The sequence below is a fragment of the Carcharodon carcharias genome, chromosome 16, assembly GCF_017639515.1.
Source record: "Carcharodon carcharias isolate sCarCar2 chromosome 16, sCarCar2.pri, whole genome shotgun sequence".
Classification (NCBI taxonomy): domain Eukaryota; kingdom Metazoa; phylum Chordata; class Chondrichthyes; order Lamniformes; family Lamnidae; genus Carcharodon; species Carcharodon carcharias.
The window spans coordinates 87,835,965-87,854,717 of NC_054482.1; the positions used below are offsets into that span (position 1 = coordinate 87,835,965).

Genomic DNA, 18,753 nt, shown 5'->3' on the forward strand with positions numbered 1-18,753 from the left:
TCATTATTTTATGCTTCCAATCTTGTACTTCACAATAATTCACACCAACTCAGTCAGGTTGTTTGCTAGTTATGTTAAACTTTGTTATCAATTCTAACCTCATTCAAAATTAATGCTTCACAGACCTGAAAAAAATAAGCATTGCTATTTAACTGTTTTATTGATGTTCCTGCAGCCCCGGTAGCCAGTGCTCTCAGTCTCCTGCTGTCACACAGGAATGTCATCATCATCGGTGGCATACTGTCCTCATTGGGGCTACTGCTTGGATCCTTTGGCTTCAGTCTGTTGGCAATGTATCTCACAACAGGTTTTCTCACAGGTAAATGAGTGAGTTAAGGTTACATGTGGATCTGAGGAGTGAAATTCTGTAAATGGAGTCATTTCAGTTGACTGTTAAGAAGCAATCAAATTAACCTTTCAGTGTCCTTGAGTATATCTGGACCCCTTGGTGTACAGGTTCGTAATAACTTTGTTGTGCTGATATTTTGTAGAATGTAGTAATCAAAGTTTACCTTAGTTGATTTCAAGTGGATTCATATTCCAATGATCTTGATGAACATTTTAAGTGTGGTTGAGTTGAATGGATTGTAGCCATGTTTATATCCATTCATCTGACCTTCCCAGTTACACCATGGAGAAGATAGATGACTTCGTCCCTCCAATTAATCTTTGAAAGATGCCCCTCTCAGTTGAAGAGCCACAGGGGAGTACAGCAGGAGATGAAATTCCTCTGGGGGGCACTAGCATTTCAGGGGACATGGAATAGGATAAGGGGAAGCCCATTCCTAAAGCAAAGGAAGAGGGGAGGGAACATACCCCCCAAACAAACAACACTTGTGGAAACTACAAGGGCAATATCAGGAAAACTGGTGCAGGGTTGACCACTGGTAAATGAAATGAGGTGGACAGCAAGGGGCTAAAACTGATCAGAGCAGACCAGGCCAGCAATCAGGAAAATTTGCATTTGCACCATGAAAGTCACAGTGCTAAGCAGCTCGGAGGTGGAGCCAATGGGAGGTACATAGACCAGGATTTTCCCCTCGGCGATTTGGGGGCGGGGCTCACTCGCTGAGGGGAAAATGACATGGGATGACAATGTCATCCGGGGCCATTTAAATTTTTAGGAAGGCAGGTGGACAGCGAAATCAGCTGTCCCCCCGCTGACCTGTCAATGGCCAATTGAGGCCATTGACAGGCTCATTAAAGTAACTAAAGACCTGCCTGGCCAAGCTTAAGGCTGGCGGGCAGGCCAGGAGCCCCAGGAGGCTCCCGATTACTCATGAAACTTCACCCACTGGCGGGATGAATTTTCATGTCCGTTCTGTAAAAAATTAATAAAGTTTATGTGTTCTTTATTAACATGTCCCATCTCGTGTGACATTATCACATGTTAATAATTTTTTAATGTTTCTATTTTTAAACTTTTTTCCACTGTCAGTATTCTCCCTGAGACAAGACTTTGGCTCAGGGAGAAGTGCACTCTTTCGCGATGTGCGCAAAAGAGCGCACTTTGACAGATGGGGATTCCCCACCCCACAGGAAGCGCATGGTGCTACCTGTTGGGAAGGCCACTGGGCGGACCTTAATTGGCCTGCCCACTTAAAATGGCAGTGGGTCCCATTTCAGTGGCGGAGGTCAGCTGGCCACCCGCCGCCAAGCTGGTGGGGCTTGCACGCCAACTGAGGGCAAAATTCTGCCCATAGTGTTCTTGCCCAGTAGGTAATGCAGAGCATGTTAGCTGTTACCGGCAACACATGTGAAAGGACTGAACCCTTTAACGATGCTTAATTTGAAGTTATAGCAGGGAAGCGGCAGAGGATTTCTAACGAAACTAAAAGAATAACATAAATTCAGAATCCTGATGCAAGCCTAATCTTTTCCAATTGAAAGGAAAACGCAAAGAAGCAGCCAAGCTATCCAGAGTCTCACTCAGTGTAGAATTATCTGGGTACCAAAATCATATTAGAGCAGAATGGATGCAATTAGATTAAAAGCGAGAATGGGTGTGCATGTGTTATTTTTTAATTCTCTGAATATTTAGACGTCTGTATTGAAATTCGCATTTTATTCCTTGTAAGGTGGAAGTGTCACGATGATGTGACATGTGCATGTGTGATGTTAGTCTTTCATTTCATTGGCTGGTCAAATATATACTGAACTGCTTTAAAAGGACTTTTTAAACAGCAAGTAAAGACACTTAAGATGGGTACCAGGTCACCTGACATATGGTATTACAAGTTAATCAGTTTCTGGAATGTTCCAATGTGGATTACAATTAAGACACGCCAAGTCAAAAATGGGATAGAAGGGGGGATAAAAAAGGGGATAAAAACACAGATAAATAAATAAAAATAAGTGGATAAAAAATAAAAATGAGTGCAGAAAAAAGGAGATTAAAGAAATGGGGTGAGGATGGAGGAGAGAGTTCATGGTCTGAAGTTCTTGACCTCAATGTTATATCCGGAAGGCTGTAAATTGCCTAACCCAAAGATGACTTGCTGTCCCTCCAGTTTGTGTTGGGCTTCACTGGAACATCGCAGCAGGCCAAGGGCAGACATGTGGGCATGACAGCAGGGTAGTGTGTTGAAATGGCAAGCAACCAGAAGGTCTGGGTCATGCTTGCGGACAGACCGAAGGTTTTCCGCAAAGTGGTCACCCAGTCTGCGCTTCATCTCCCCGAAGTAGAGGAGACCGCATTGGGAGTAGCGAATGCAGTAGACTAAATTGAAGGAAGTGCAAGTGAAGTGCCGCTCCACTTGAAATGAGCGTTTGGGCCCTTGGACGGTGAGGAGGGGGGATGTAAAAGGGCCATTGTTGCACCTTCTGCGATGACATGGGAAGGTGCCATTGGAAGTGGATGAGGTGTTGGGGGTGTTAGAGGAGTGGACCAGGGTATCCCGGAGGGAACACTCCCTATGGAATGCTGACGGGTGGTGAGGGACGAGATTTGGAAAAATAAGGATAAAGGGTATGGGGAAATATACTAAATGGAGAACTGCTCCAGAGAGCCAGCATAGGTTTAATGGGGTGTTTGGCCTGTTATTGTGCTGTTGAATTCTATAAAGGGCTAGAGTTTGGGAAATGTACCTGTCTTTCATCATTATTTACCCTTCAGAACAACTAGTTCATTAATGCCATTGTAGTTTTATTGCTTTACACATCCACTTTTTCACTTAAGTTAGCAAAAACAAGAAACCATACCTCAAATTAATTTAGACTTGAATAATACACTAGTAGTGCCAAATGAAGTCAGCAACGTGATGACAAAATTGTATTGTCAACCCAGTCTTTGCTGGCTCATTTTATATAAAATAAGGTAGCCACAAGCTATTTATCTATTAAACTATTCACTTTTGTGTTTATTATTTTATCTGAAGTATTTTTTGTTTTCCATTTTCCTTTCCTTCCTCTCTCATTCTTTCTCGCACTTTATCTCAGTCTCATTTAAGTTTCTCTTTTTTTAAATTATCCTTAGAATATATAGTTTAGGTAACTGGAAACTTAGGCATAGAATTTTCTTAATTTTCTATTTATAATGAAATTGTAAGTATTGATATATCAGAAATAGTTAGGAAATTACATTTTTCAGACCTTTCTTGTTAATATGGAAAAGCAGTTGTGCCATTTTCCCACGGATTCCACAGACTCTTAATTTTCTGATCAGTTGCCATGTGAGTCCTTGTCAAAAGCTTTTCTAAAAGCTGTGTAGACTACATCAATGCACCACCCTCATTGATGCTCTTTTTTTTATATTTATTTGTTCAGGGGATGTGGGTGTCGCTGGCTAGGCCAGTATTTATTGCCCATCCCTAATTGCCCTTGAGAAGATGATGAGCCACCTTCTTGAACCGCTGCAGTCCACGTGGTGTCGATACACCCACAGTGCTGTTTGGGAGGGAGTTCCAGGATTTTGATTCAGCGTCAGTGAAGGAATGACAATATATTTCCAAGTCACAATAGTGAGTGGCTTGGAGGGGAACTTATAGGTGGTGGTATTCCCATTTGTCTGCTGCCCTTGTCCTTCTAGGGTGTAGAGGTCATGGGTTTGGAAGGTGCCGTCAAAGGAGCCTTGTGATTTGCTGCTGTGCATTTTGTAGATGGTACACAGTGCTGCTACTGTGCATTGGTGGTAGAGGACATGGTGCCAATCAAGCAGGCTGCTTTGTCCTGGATGGTGTCAAGCTTCTTGAGTATTGTTGGAGCTGCACTCAATCCAGGCCGGTGGAGAATATTCCATCACACTCCTGACTTGTGCCTTGTACATGGTGGACAGGCTTTGGGGAGTCAGGAGGTGAATTACTCACTACAGGATTCCCAGCATCTGACCTGTTCTTGTAGCCATAATATTTATATCTGGCTGGTCCAGTTCAGTTTCTGGTCAATTGTAACCTCTGTAGATGTTGGTAGTGGGGGATTCAGTGATGATAATACCATTAAATGTCAAGGGGAGATGGCTAGATTCTCTTTTGGTGGACATGGTCATTCCCTGGCACTTGTATGCCATGAACTTTACTTGCTATTTATCAGCCCAAGCCTGAATGTTGTGCAGGTCTTGCTACATATGGGCACGGACTGCTTCAGTATCTGAAGAGTTGCGAATGGTGCTGAACATTGTGCGATCATCAATGACCATCCCCACTTCTGAAGGAAGGTCATTGATGAAGCGGCTGAAGATGCTTGGAACTAGGACACTACCCTGTGGAGCTCCTGCAGCGATGTGCTGGAACTGAGATGATTGACCTCCAACCACCACAACCATCTTCCTTTGTGCTAGGTATGACTTCAACCAGTGGAGAGTTTCCCCCTTTTCCTATGGGCTCCAATTTTCCTAGGCTCCTTGAGGAGCAGTTGGATTCCGTAATGGGGGGATTGTAGGACTTTTGGTGAAATGCTGCCTTGTTGTCAAGGGCAGTCACTTTCACCTCAGATTTTGAGTTCAGCTCTTTTGTCCATGTTTGGACCGAGGCTGGAATGCGGTCAGGAGTTGAATGATCCTGGTAGAATCCAAATGGGGCTTCAGTGAGCAGGTTATTGCTGAGTAAGTGCCATTTCATTGCACTGTCATTGACATCCTCGATCACCTTCTTTGTTACTTCCTTAAAAAGTTCAACCAAGTTAGTCAGTCATGACCTTCCCTATACAAATCCATGCTGACCATTCTTGATTAATCTGTACCTTCCTAAATGGCAATTTATACTGTCCCTCAGATTTTTTCCAGCCACTTGCCCACCAGTGAGCTTAGGTTGACTGGCCTCTAATTACTCAGTCTATCCCTTCCTCCACTTTTAAACAGCAATGCAATTTTAGTGACTCTCATGTCTTCTGGCACCATGCGTGTAGCCAGAAAAGGTTCAGAAATGCTGGTCAGATTCTCCACTATTTCCTCCCTTGCTTTTCTTAGCAGTCTGGGCTATACAGGCCTGGCAATTTAACCGCTTCTAAAGATGCTAATCATCTTAATATTTCCACTTTCATTATATTTATACCATTCAATATTTTACAATTAATTACAATGTTTATGTTGTCCCCTGTTTTGTGAAGAGAGACAGAAAGTACTCATTGAGAAATCATGCTCATGTTTTCCTTCCCTTGGTTATCCTCTGTGTCCTTACGCATTTATAACACATCTTTGGGTTTTCCTTGAAATTACTTGTCAGTATTTTTTCAGGCCCTTACTTTGCTTTCCTAATTTCCATTTTAATTTCATCCCTGCATTTTCCATACTCCACTGCCTCGACAAGGAGGCATGGGTCCGAATTAATAATACTGTTATATAGGGACGGCCAGGAAGTTCTGCACAAGGTAGAGCAGTTAAAAAAAACTCTGAGTTACTTAAGGAGCAGTTGGATGGCAAGATGGTTGGGTTTTTCTGAAAAAATGAGTTACAACCAAACCTTCTTTCGAAACTTGTACCTTTTGAAATTATTTTTAATTTTCCTGTAAGTTCCTGTCATTTTCAAATCTGTAAGATATTTCAAAATGTATATTTCTGTTCTTCTTCCTTCAGGTTTAGGTAATGGATTTGCTTGGATCCCCTCAGTAAGTCTGGTCACCCAATACTTCACAGAACGGAGGCCATTGGCCAACGCCCTTGCCAGTTGTGGAGAATGTGTCTTCACCTTCATCTTCACACCATTCTACCAGTGGCTTGTCGATCTAATGTCATGGCGGCAAGCAATGATGATCATTGCTGGTATCCAGCTGAATCTTTGTGTCTGTGGAGCTCTGATGAGACCGTATCAGCCACAGAGGAAATGCCTGAATTCTACAACATCATCTGCCTCAACCTCTCAGAGAGCTTTGTGTAGCACAGGTCCAGAGTATAAGAAGAACTTCACTAATTTTTTTGATTTGTCCCTTCTGAAACAACCAAAGTTTATTTGTATGGTCTTCTTTGGGTTTTTCTCTGTCGTAGGATTCATCATTCCTGCCATCTATTTAATTCCTCATGCTCAAAACATTGGGATTCCGGATTTTCAAGCAGCTTTATTGATGTCTTACTGGTCAGCTGGGGATCTCTTTGGGCGACTCGGGTGTGGTTGGCTAGCCAACTTACGCCTTATGAAATCAATCCGTCTTACAACAATAATGATTACGATTTTAAGCATAGGTCTCATGCTTTTTCCTGTAGCTAAGAGTTATATGCTGATCATCATCTTCAGTTGTATTTGTGGGTTCTTCTTCGGGACCATGTTGGCCATTATTGTCACGGTCCTGACTGATGTCATGGGAGTTGAGAAACTGGACAATTCCCTTGGGCTGATTATGTTCTTCAGGACAATTGGGTGCCTTCTTGGACCACCGCTGGCAGGTAATTTTTTTTATTATTAACTGTCAGATTGCCTTTATTTTTCAGTGGTTCTATAATCTATGATGAGAAACAGTCAAGTAGGGTGATAGGGAGGTTTCTTTGCCTCCTCTTGCAGAATCCTGATGTTGATATTAGGAGCAATGTGCAGGGTTACGGGGAAAAGGCAGGAAATTGGTACTAAATTAAAAAGCTCAGAGAGCCGGTGAAGACACACTGGGCCGAATGGCCTCCCTCTACACCGTAACAATTCTGTGATTCTGTGATGTTGCAGCTACAGCAGCTATTACAGCTATTCCAGTGTAGAACGTGTGACGTTGTGAGGTTTATGCAGTTGATTCACCTCTGGGGGCTAGTTTTCACCTGACTGTTTGTTTGGGCTGTATAAGGCAGCATCAATATTCTTCTTGCACAGAGCTGCTCTTCACTTGACCAAACTGGTAATCTTACTCAATGCAGAGCACTAATGGTTAATTTGGATTTCCACTGGAGGTGGAAAAGTTCTCCCTGGTACAGAAAAAGGATGTTTAAATTTGGGATTGAATTTCTTAATGGAGTGCTTCTGTAATGTTCCATTGGCACTGGGTGGCCAAATGGTGAAAAGTATTGCATTCAGAATTTGACACTAATTAATCCAAAAATACATTTTCAAATGTCTGCTATATGAGATGAGAGTTTACTTTTTGTGTCTGTTAGAAATGAGCCAACTAGAGAGCTGTCATTTTGACTTTTCCTGGCCAGTTAGACCCTCTAGAATTATGTATCCAGTGAGTTCTGTGGCATCTGGCTACAGTGAAAGTGAATCAGTATCCTTCATGGTGTTGGGCATGAATTGAAATGGTATTTAAGAAGTAGCATATTACATTTTAAAAAGTATTTCCTCTTCAGGAAAAATGATAGTGATGAAAATACATATTGTGCAGGTAAACCTGTATCATTGGCCTGTCACCAAGTCAGCCAGAAGGAATATGTTGAATATAAATGTGGTTATCATAGTCCAGAATGAAAATTAATGCCATAGACAAAGGACAGCCCTATATGAGTCCTGTGGCTAGATTTTCATGTTTGAGGCAGGAGTAGGGAAATTTCCTGACATTGCGATCCTGCCTCCAACCCAGGAATGCTGGCTAGTGGGATAACAGGAATGACCTAGAATCCAGCAACAGGTCTGAGTTGGAGGCAAAGGCCAACTTTGGCTGAGGCGACCAGGTTAAAATGTCTACCTACATTCGCAGAGGTATTGACCCAGATCTGCAGATGAATGTGAGGCCACCCTAACCCTCATCCCTCTACCCCTCATCTCCCCTACTCCACTCACCCTTTACCTCAATACCACTGTTACTCCCCTAAAACCCCCTTAATTTCCCTTGCCCCTGCCCCAACACTCCCTCAGTCCCTAACTTCTCTCAAACCCCCATATCCCCTCAACATCCCTAAGACCTCCCTTACCCCTTTCACCCAGTAGCCACTATAAACAGAACTCTCAACTCCTATGATAATGTTGGAAGTCTTACAAAACCCCTAAATCTGTCAAAATAAATGAACAGAACTTGAATACTTGCATAAAAACATTATCCTCTTTAGTAGATCATTTATCTATCAAAAAACAAGCTTGCATTCCCCTAGATAGTCATGTAAACCATCTCTGCTCAGCAGAATCCATTAGTGGTTTGAAAGGCAACCAAGCATTTGTAATGACATTCCCCTGAACAACTGTGTAAACAAACCCTCATGAGCAGAATTCACTGGAGCGTTTGAAGATAGTCAGAAGCTCAACCATCTGCCAAAACTCTGAAACAGTGAAACAGATGGCTGAGCTGAATTTAAACAATCAGGTCTAGATTTTAAACTGGGCTAGTCTTTCAAAATTTTTCAGTGCAGAATAGCACTTCATTTCAAGAATAATCTGAAAAGATTTCCACTTTCACAATACTGTTCTTTCCTTTGCCAGCTTGCCAGTTGTCAGAAGTGACAACCCAGCAACCACATTATTTAATGGTCACTTACCTTTTACAAATCAAAGCATTATTATCACTCACTATAGTAAAGATGTATCTAGCTTATGTTATAGTTCACAATGACACTCACCATGAAGGAAGCAACACCATCTGTACTTACTCTTCATACGGTTCCCACCTACAAACCATGGTTCGACAATGATTCTTGAAACCTCTCTGGAATGATTTACGTCACCTACCAACACTCGTACCATTCCATCAAAATTGCAGAAGTTCCAAAATGTCCATTTCTGCAATGGTGCCAGCAATGTTGGAACAGCAGTGTGCAGACTCCCAACCTGCTCCCTTTCCTGCAAGATGAAAATTTTTGGTGCCAGAAATGGCTGGAGCTCCTGGATCCAGGTCCCACAGGCTATTTTTGAAGCCTGTCCAATGCACTTCTGCCTTGTGTCGGGATGGGAAAATCCAGCCCATGGCCTCCTTGACCTAAATGAGGGATGCCTTTCTTTCCCTGAATATCTAAATTCAGAGGTGGAGGCAAGGCAATGACCTCATGAGGATAACAGGCTTGGACCATTTTGGCAATGTCACTAAGAGAAGGTTGTTGAAATTATTTACATAGAATTATAATCTCAACTGATGATAATGGAATTTAAAATTACTTTGGAGCAGGCATGTAATTTTTTTTTCTGGTCAGCTGGGTGTTGACTGACACTTGTAGAAACCTCTCCAATCAAATTAGTAAGATTTCCAGGTAAAGGAGAAGTTCAGTTAATCTGCTGTGCAGATGCATACACTTCTAATGAGGATATACCTGACTTCCCCAAGCCCAGAGGATTTGGAACAATGTTAACCAGCGCCAAGGCTTAGGGACACCCAAATGTTTACAGAGGTACTACTGGAAGCACTCATTTCTTGCCTAATAATGAACCTTCTCACTTCTTGTCTAGTGAAGACTGCCCTACATGTTTGGAGCATTGGCTTGTATGGTTGTCTTCAGGTAAGGAGGAAGAATCCCAGCCTCTAGTGATAGGTTTTGTCCAGGTTCTAACAGAGCAGCATGCTTCTTGGTAAGTGTTCTGAAGAACTGCCCACCTGCCTGGGTCAGATTTTGAATTAAGGGCGTTGAACCTTTGCAACTGTAACAGCCCACCATAATGTTGATGGATGGATGATGGAACCCCAATTTAAGAATAGGAAGTGAACAGTGTTAATGCCATTTTTTGGGGTTTCTGTGTCTCTTCAACTCAAATTTTGGAACTCAAGAACCCTCTGGGAAATTCCCTGCAAATGATTTGCCATGAGATTGACTTGGTTGCTATCTTCCATTGTCAAGTGTGTTAACTTGGAAACACCTTGACCCCAAAGCAGCCTTCATTACCAGCCTGCAATCACCACCAGCGCCCCCTCCCCCCCAAATATCTCCCTTCACCAGCAATCTAATCATTCATTGGTCATGAGACATTCAAGAGTCAATGTTTGAGGGACAGAAGCTTGCAGTGCTATGGAGGTAAAGCGGGGGAATGGTGCTGACTGGATTGGTTTTCAGAAAGCTGGCATAGGCTGTATGACCTTGTTCTGTGCCTAATTGCCTCTATGACTCCTGTTTAGCACATCTCAATAGAAAATGTTCCACCAGTTAATGGCGGAGAGCTTCAGTAGTGGTTGTTTGCCTTTATAATCCAATCAGCGTAAGCACGGGATATATGATCAGCCTTCCAGCAGCTGCCAATCCTAGATAACCAAGATATAACGGTGAAGAAGCTTGTGAAGATTAACTTGTGGCATACCAGTCACTTGATTTCTGAATGTCCAAGTCCAGTGTTAAGTACTAGGTTTGCTTGTTGACAACTACTTAATGTAGGTTGTTATGTATGTGACTTTGACAAAGATATTGATCTGCACCAAGGTGCTGAACAAGAGATTGTAGAGTGGATTCATCCATCCTTGTGATCATTGCACTTTTTTCTCTCACACATAATCCTGTAAGTGGGGCAAAGGAAGTTCCTTGTGGTGTGCATATGAAGTATAATTTAGGGATGGACATTGTACATAGAAAGACATGGACCAATGTTGGAATTTTGGCAACCTTAGGCTGCCTAGGCCATAGCTCTGAAATTCCCTAAACCTCTCCAGCCCCGTCTCTCTGTACTTTTAAGAGGCTCCTTAAAACCTGCCTCTTTGAAGAAGCTTTTGATCAGCTGTCATTATATCTCTTGTGACTTGATGCCAAATTTTGTCTAATAATACTCTTGTGAAGCAACTTGGGATGTTTTACTATGTTAAAGGAACTATCACAATGCATGTTGTTGTTGTGATATACCATAGAGATTTTTGTTTTAATGAGTTTATTAATGAAGGAAGGTCTTTAACAGAATTAGTTCTGTAAAAGAGATCAAAATATATCAATACCACAACATTCCCAGCTCTACCTGGTAAAACAAAAAATGGTTTATTTCAAATTGGGAGTGACTGTGTGTGTGTGTGTGTGTTTCTCTGTTATTGCAGGATTTCTGGTGGACATTACAGGAGCCTACAGCATTGGGTTCTATGTTGCTGGAGGGGGGCTGTTTATTGCAGCTTGCTTTCTTGTCCTAGCTGACTACTGCTTGAGTCGTGAGCAGAGCTCCAGGCAAGATACAGAGGAGATGGTAAAGTTTACTTCTCAAAGCCAACCTCGGGAAGAAGCAGAGCAAGAGACGCTTGCAACCGACAGAATGACAGAAAACCAATGAATAAAGTGTTCGAATGAAGATCTACTCGATGTTTTGGGCTTCCCTTCAGATGAATCCCTCCATTTGGGGATCTCACTGGCTGGAGGCTGAGTGGGACAATCCTTGTGCACAAAAGGATGCAAGGTCAACTTGCTATGAAATATATCGAAACTCAGATCACTACAGAGTGTCAAGGGTCTTCAGTGAGTTCCAGGCAGGCCAGTTTGAAGATCAGCTGTCTTATGATTTCACTAAATGCACAATTAAAACAAAATGTAATTTATTTAAATAAAAGTTTGGATGGGACTTTTTTTATTCCTCCTGAAATATTTAAGTAGGCCTGTGCAAGAGCTCCCTGCAACCATGCTGCATTTTTTATTGCAGAAGATCTTTTAGTGATCTGGTTAACGTCTGAATTTCCAACTCCTCGATCACTTCTTCCATACTTTTTCTTAGTTTATCATACTCAAAGCTTCCTGTGCTAAACATGCGAACTATTAGTAGCAGCAACTCAGCAACCAACACCAGCAGCAGCACCTATAAAAAAGACAACAGGTAAGAGGGGCTCCCCCCACCCAACACCTTAAACCAGCTTATATTTCACCCCTTCCTTGGATTCACCTAGTTCTGTTGAAGGGTCATGAGGACACGAAACGTCAACTCTTTTCTTCTCCGCCGATGCTGCCAGACCTGCTGAGTTTTTCCAGGTAATTCTGTTTTTTGTTGCAGGGATTGTGTTGGGCGAGTAGTCTGCAGCTGTTTGTTCTGATGTAGGCAGCATGCAAACTTCCTGCTGCTTATAATGTGCAGCCTAGAGTTAAACTTGCTGCTGAGTGGCTGCATGCTGAAGCAGGGCATCCAAATTTATGTGACAGCCACCACGCTAAATCTGTCCCATTAACTTTTACAAAATGGGTGTTAATTTGCAGCCAAGAAAAACAATGCATTTATTCTCAGAGATCTATATTCTGAAGCATTCCACTGTGGAAGCTCTCCAATGTATATTGTAGCACAGACACGTTGGTCCGGTTCGTGAGGTTAGCGGTGAAGCTGTGGCTCATTCCACTGACTGCATTTTAAATCACGTTCTTACCTTTTTTGATGGCTGTAGTCGGAACATTTGGGGCAGTGAGTGCCCACTGCTCTGTGGCAGCAATGGTGACTGTGGAGCGGAGACTCAGATGAGACAGCACTGGGGTTGGCTTCGAGGCCCCTTGATAATGCGCGCACAATTTTACCTTGCCCTGGCCCGGCTGGCATTGCCTAATTGAAATACATTCTGAGGCCCAAGCTTTTAAATGGGGTCACAGTGGGAGAAAGTTTGGAAAGCACTGGGGTAAGTATTGGATAAACGCAAGACTTTATGCTGATGGGTCTGGGCAGGACCATCAGAGTGCGCTACCCCCTGCTCCCCCACCACCCCCCCTCCACCCGACCAGGAGCCCACTTTGGCAAACTGCAGCTTGCAGATTTGAGGGTATATGAGCTCCTTGAAAGTTGCACTTTTGTGGTGACGATCAAATCAGCGCTCACCACTGTTGGGACCACAAAAACTGGGCCGCTGACTTCAAAAACAGCAGCCCAATATGCACATGTTTTAGGTTTGTCCAGTTGTTTTAAAGCTGTAGGCGACAATTATTTCTGTAGTGCTGATAATTATCCTTGATGGCTGTGAAAGGACTGTCAACAATGGTGATGCTACTTCACTGACTTGTTAAGAGGTGGGTGGGAGCCCGACCATCACAGTTTTTACCAGAGATAAAAACAAAAAACTGCGGATGCTGGAAATCCAAAACAAAAACAGAATTACCTGGAAAAACTCAGCAGGTCTGGCAGCATCAGCGGAGAAGAGTTGACGTTTCGAGTCTTCATGACCCTTCGACAGAACTAGGTGAATCCAAGGAAGGGGTGAAATATAAGCTGGTTTAAGGTGTGGGGAATGGGTGGGTTGGGTAGGGGGAGAGAAGTGGAGGGGGGTGGTGTGGTTGTAGGGACAAACAAGCAGTGATGGAAGCAGATCATCAAAAGATGTCAGACAACAGAACAAAAGAACACATAGGTGTTGAAGTTGGTGATATTATCTAAACGAATGTGCTAATTAAGAATGGATGGTAGGGCACTCAAGGTATAACTCTAGTGGGGGTGGGGGGAGCATAAAAGATTTAAAAATATTTAAAAATAATGGAAATAGATGGGAAAAAGAAAAATCTATATAATTTATTGGGAAAAAAAAAACAAAAGGAAGGGGGAAGAAACAGAAAGGGGGTGGGGATGGAGGAGGGAGGTCAAGACCTAAAGTTGTTGAATTCAGTATTCAGTCCAGAAGGCTGTAAAGTGCCTAGTCGGAAGATGAGGTGTTGTTCCTCCAATTTGCGTTGGGCTTCACTGGAGCAATGCAGCAAGCCAAGGACAGACATGTGGGCAAGAGAGCAGGGTGGAGTGTTGAAATGGCAAGCGACAGGGAGGTTTGGGTCATTCTTGCGGACAGACCGCAGGTGTTCTGCAAAGCGGTCGCCCAGTTTACGTTTGGTCTCTCCAGTGTAGAGGAGACCACATTGGGAGCAACGAATGCAGTAGACTAAGTTGGGGTAAATGCAAGTGAAATGTTGCTTCACTTGAAAGGAGTGTTTGGGCCCTTGGACGGTGAGGAGAGAGGAAGTGAAGGGACAGGTGTTACATCTTTTGCGTGGGCATGGGGTGGTGCCATAGGTGGGGTTGAGGAGTAGGAGGTGATGGAGGAGTGGACCAGGGTGTCCCGGAGGGAACGATCCCTATGGAATGCTGACAGTGGGGGTGAAGGGAAGGTGTTTGGTAGTGGCATCATGCTGGAGTTGGCGGAAATGGCGGTGGATGATCCTTTGAATGCGGAGGCTGGTGGGATGATATGTGAGGACAAGGGGGACCCTATCATGTTTCTGGGAGGGAGGAGAAGGCGTGAGGGCGGATGCGTGGGAGATGGGCCGGTCACTGTTGAGGGCCCTGTCAACGACCGTGGGTGGAAAACCTCGGTTAAGGAAGAAGGAGGACATGTCAGAGGAATTGTTTTTGAAGGTAGCATCATCGGAACAGATGCAACAGAAGCGAAGGAACTGAGAGAATGGGATGGAGTCCTTACAGGTTGACAAGGTGTTTACTAAAACCCGCTTTCACAGCCATATCTCCTTTCTCAGTGACTGTCTCCGTCTCCAAATTACCCCACGTGGATTTCAACTGAAATTCCACCCCTCATGTTTCGAACCCACCCAGGATTACAGGTATTTCCGGGACATAAAACGTTTCTCGGACTGCTGTTCCCGTTGCATCCTGAGATCCACACTCAGTGCCATGCGCTGCCATATGAACACAATCGACCTCTCCCTCCAGCAGCACCGCCATACTCTTTATCAAAGCTGTGCGTGCCCCCAGTTTCATTTTATTCTTCGTCTCATCCGACGCCTCAACAAGAAACTTTTTCTCTTTCTCTCAATTGCTAAGGAACGCAAGATCCAACAACTCGACACCAACACCCATCTAGGACCCTCCACCCCTGCCTGTCCCTCCGTCCCCACCCCATCTTCCAATCCCAGCCCCAGCCATGTATTCACTATACCCCCTGACCTTCCCCTCTCCGATGCTGAACGTTCAGTGCTCAGCAAAGGATTTAGTTTCATACCCCTACACCCTCACCTTAATGAATTTTGGGCTTGGCACGATGTTGAACTCTTCTTCTGCCGTCTTCGTCTCCGGGCTCACTTCTTTGGGCAGGAGTCCTCTCCCCGTTCAACGGATCCTTTCACCCATCTCCAATATTCTCCCTCCACCTGGACCCCTCCCTCTGGATTCTTACCTTCTCTTGATCTTTTCATTGAGAACTGTCGGCGCGACATTAGTCGTCTCAACTTCTCTGCTCCTCTCACCCATTCTAATCTCTCTCTCTCTGAACTTACTGCACTCCATTCTCTCAGATCCAACCCTGACATCTTCATCAAACCCGCAGACAAGGGTGGTGTTGTTGTCTGGCGCACTGACCTCTACCTCGCGGAGGCTGAGCGTCAACTCGCAGACACTTCCTCCTACTTCTCCCTGGACCATGACCCCACCACTGAACATCAAGCCATTGTTTCCAGGACTGTCACTGACCTCATCTCCTCTGGGGATCTTCCTCCCACAGCTTCCAACCTGACAGTCGCCCAACCTCGGACGGCCCGCTTCTACCTCCTACCCAAAATCCACAAACAGAACTGCCCCGGTAGACCGATCATCTCAGCTGGCTCCTGCCCCACAGAACTCATTTCTCATTATCTTGGCTCCCTTCTCTCTCCCCTTGTCCAGTCCCTTCCCACCTACATCCGTGATTCCTCTGACACCTTACGTCACATCAACAGTTTCCAGTTCCCTGGCTCCAATCGCTTCCTCTTCACCATGGACGTCCAATCCCTCTACACCTCCATCCCTCACCAGGATGGTCTGAGGGCCCTTAGCTTCTTCCTCGAACAGAGGCCCGAACAATCCTCTACCACTACTCTCCTCCGTCTGGCTGAACTTGTTCTCATACTGAACAATTTCTCTTTCAACTCCTCTCACTTCCTCCAAATAAACGGTGTGGCTATGGGTACCCGCATGGGCCCCAGCTATGCCTGTCTCTTTATGGGGTATGTGGAACATTCCTTGTTCCAGTCCTACTCTGGCCCCCTTCCACAACTCTTTCTCCGGTACATCGATGATTACTTCAGTGCTGCTTCATGCTCTCGTCGGGACTTGTAAAAATGTATTAATTTTGCTTCCAATCTCCACCCCTCCATCATTTTCACATGGTCCATCTCTGACACTTCCCTTCCTTGACCTTGCTGTCTCAATCTCTGGTGATAGACTGTCCACCAATATCCATTACAAGCCTGCCGACTCCCACAGCTACCTTGACTACAGCTCCTCACACCCCGCTTCCTGTAAGGACTCCATCCCATTCTCTCAGTTCCTTCGCCTCCGTTGCATCTGTTCCGATGATGCTACCTTCAAAAACAGTTCCTCTGACATGTCCTCCTTCTTCCTTAACCGAGGTTTTCCACCCACGGTCGTTGACAGGGCCCTCAACCGTGTCCGGCCCATCTCCCGCGCATCCGCCCTCATGCTTTCTCCTCCCTCCCAGAAACATGATAGGGTCCCCCTTGTCCTCACTTATCACCCCACCAGCCTCCGCATTCAAAGGATCATCCTCTGCCATTTCCACCAACTCCAGCATGATGCCACTACCAAACACATCTTCCCTTCACCCCCACTGTCAGCATTCCATAGGGATCGTTCCCTCCGGGACACCCTGGTCCACTCCTCCATCACCCCCTACTCCTCAAGCCCCACCTATGGCACCACCCCATGCCCACACAAAAGATGTAACACCTGCCCCTTCACTTCCTCTCTCCTCACCGTCCAAGGGCCCAAACACTCCTTTCAAGTGAAGCAGCATTTCACTTGCATTTACCCCAACTTAGTCTACTGCATTCGTTGCTCCCAATATGGTCTCCTCTACATTGGAGAGACCAAACGTAAACTGGGTGACCGCTTTGCAGAACACCTGCGGTCTGTCCGCAAGAATGACCCAAACCTCCCTGTCGCTTGCCATTTCAACACTCCACCCTGCTTTCTTGCCCACATGTCTGTCCTTGGCTTGCTGCATTGTTCCAGTGAAGCCCAACGCAAACTGGAGGAACAACACCTCATCTTCCGACTAGGCACTTTACAGCCTTCCGGACTGACTATTGAATTCAACAACTTTAGGTCTTGACCTCCCTCCTCCATCCCCACCCCCTTTCTGTTTCTTCTCCCTTCCTTTTGTTTTTTTTTCCAATAAATTATATAGATTTTTCTTTTTCCCATCTATTTCCATTATTTTTAAATATTTTTAAATCTTTTATGCTCCCCCCACCCCCACTAGAGTTATACCTTGAGTGCCCTACCATCCATTCTTAATTAGCACATTCGTTTAGATAATATCACCAACTTCAACACCTATGTGTTCTTTTGTTCTGTTGTTTGTGACATCTTTTGATGATCTGCTTCTATCACTGCTTGTTTGTCCCTACAACCACACCAACCCCCTACACTTGTCTCCCCCCACCCAACCCACCCACCCCCCACACCTTAAACCAGCTTATATTTCACCCCTTCCTTGGATTCACCTAGTTCTGTCGAAGGGTCATGAAGACTCGAAACGTCAACTCTTTTATTCTCCGCCGATGCTGCCAGACCTGCTGAGTTTTTCCAGGTAATTCTGTTTTTTTTCAGTTTTTAACCACCTTACATTTCTGTAGCTTGTAGAAGGTAATGGTGTCTATTGTGGCATGTGTTGAAATCGCCTGTTTTATTGGTGTGCAATAGCTCTGATGTAGGTCTGCCTATTTGCTTACATTTGTAGTTGGACCCTGATTTTAACCAGAAGTTTGACATTCGCACTTAATCAGGACAAGTGTGAACAGTTGATGGTGCTGTCAGCAATGGGAAAATATTAACTCTGAAACTGGCTTTGGGTAGATGAGATTACACAAATGTTTCTGGCCTGGAAGCAATATCAGAATGAAATAGAGTTTCCCAACAATTAATTACCAGCATTGTACAGTAAGTGAGAGGACTTAACTGGAAAAACTCAGCAGGTCTTGGAACATCTGTGGAGAGAGAAAAACAGAGTTAATGTTTCGAGTCCAATGTGACTTCTTCAGAACTGAAGAGAAGTAGAAATGTGATCGGTCTTATGCTGTTGAAAAAGAGGAGAGGGGCAGGTGGAGCAAAATACAAGGTGAGGGGTAGGTTAGGGGGCGGGGGATATTAAATGACAAAGATGTCATAGGACACAAGACAAAGGGAGTGATAACAATAGTGTTAAAGACACAAAGCATTGGTCCAGAGAAGGTGTTAATAGCAGAATAAAGATCAGCACTGTCTGAAAGCAAAGACATGAGAACAAGATACCTACTGGCACTTGGGGAAAAAGATTCAAAATAGAGGATAGAATTCATGGTCTGAAGTTGCTGAGCTCAATGTTGAGTCCAGAAGTTTATAAATTGCTTAACTGGGAGATGAGGTGCTAATACAGCTCGTGTTGGGCTTCATTGGAACATTGTAGCAGGCCGAGGACAGAAATGTGAGTATGAGAGCAAGATGATGAATTGAAATGGCAAGCGACTGGAAGGTCAGAGTCATGCTTGCAGACTGAGTGAAGGTGTTCCTCAAAGTTCCTCATTGCCCAGTCAACGTTTGGTCTCCCCAGTGTAGAAGAGGCCACATTGTGAGTAATGAATACACT

At 44.4% G+C, this 18,753-nt stretch overlaps 1 protein-coding gene across 10 annotated transcripts in view; it reads left to right on the plus strand.

Annotated features, from left to right (window-relative positions):
* LOC121289052 (monocarboxylate transporter 13-like) overlaps positions 1 to 11,769 on the plus strand; it is a 50,814-nt gene extending 39,045 nt beyond the window's left edge. For 8 of the 10 annotated variants that reach the window (XM_041207996.1, XM_041208003.1, XM_041207998.1 and 5 more), the window contains 3 exons: positions 176 to 319; positions 6,008 to 6,811; positions 11,275 to 11,769. In XM_041207996.1, the coding sequence (XP_041063930.1) occupies positions 176 to 319; positions 6,008 to 6,811; positions 11,275 to 11,501 (1,175 nt within the window). In that variant the 3' untranslated portion in view covers positions 11,502 to 11,769. The remainder of the gene's footprint in view (positions 1 to 175; positions 320 to 6,007; positions 6,812 to 11,274) is intronic. The other 2 variants (XM_041208002.1, XM_041208001.1) reach the window with 2 other exon arrangements.
* The last annotated feature ends 6,984 nt before the right edge of the window (positions 11,770 to 18,753 follow it).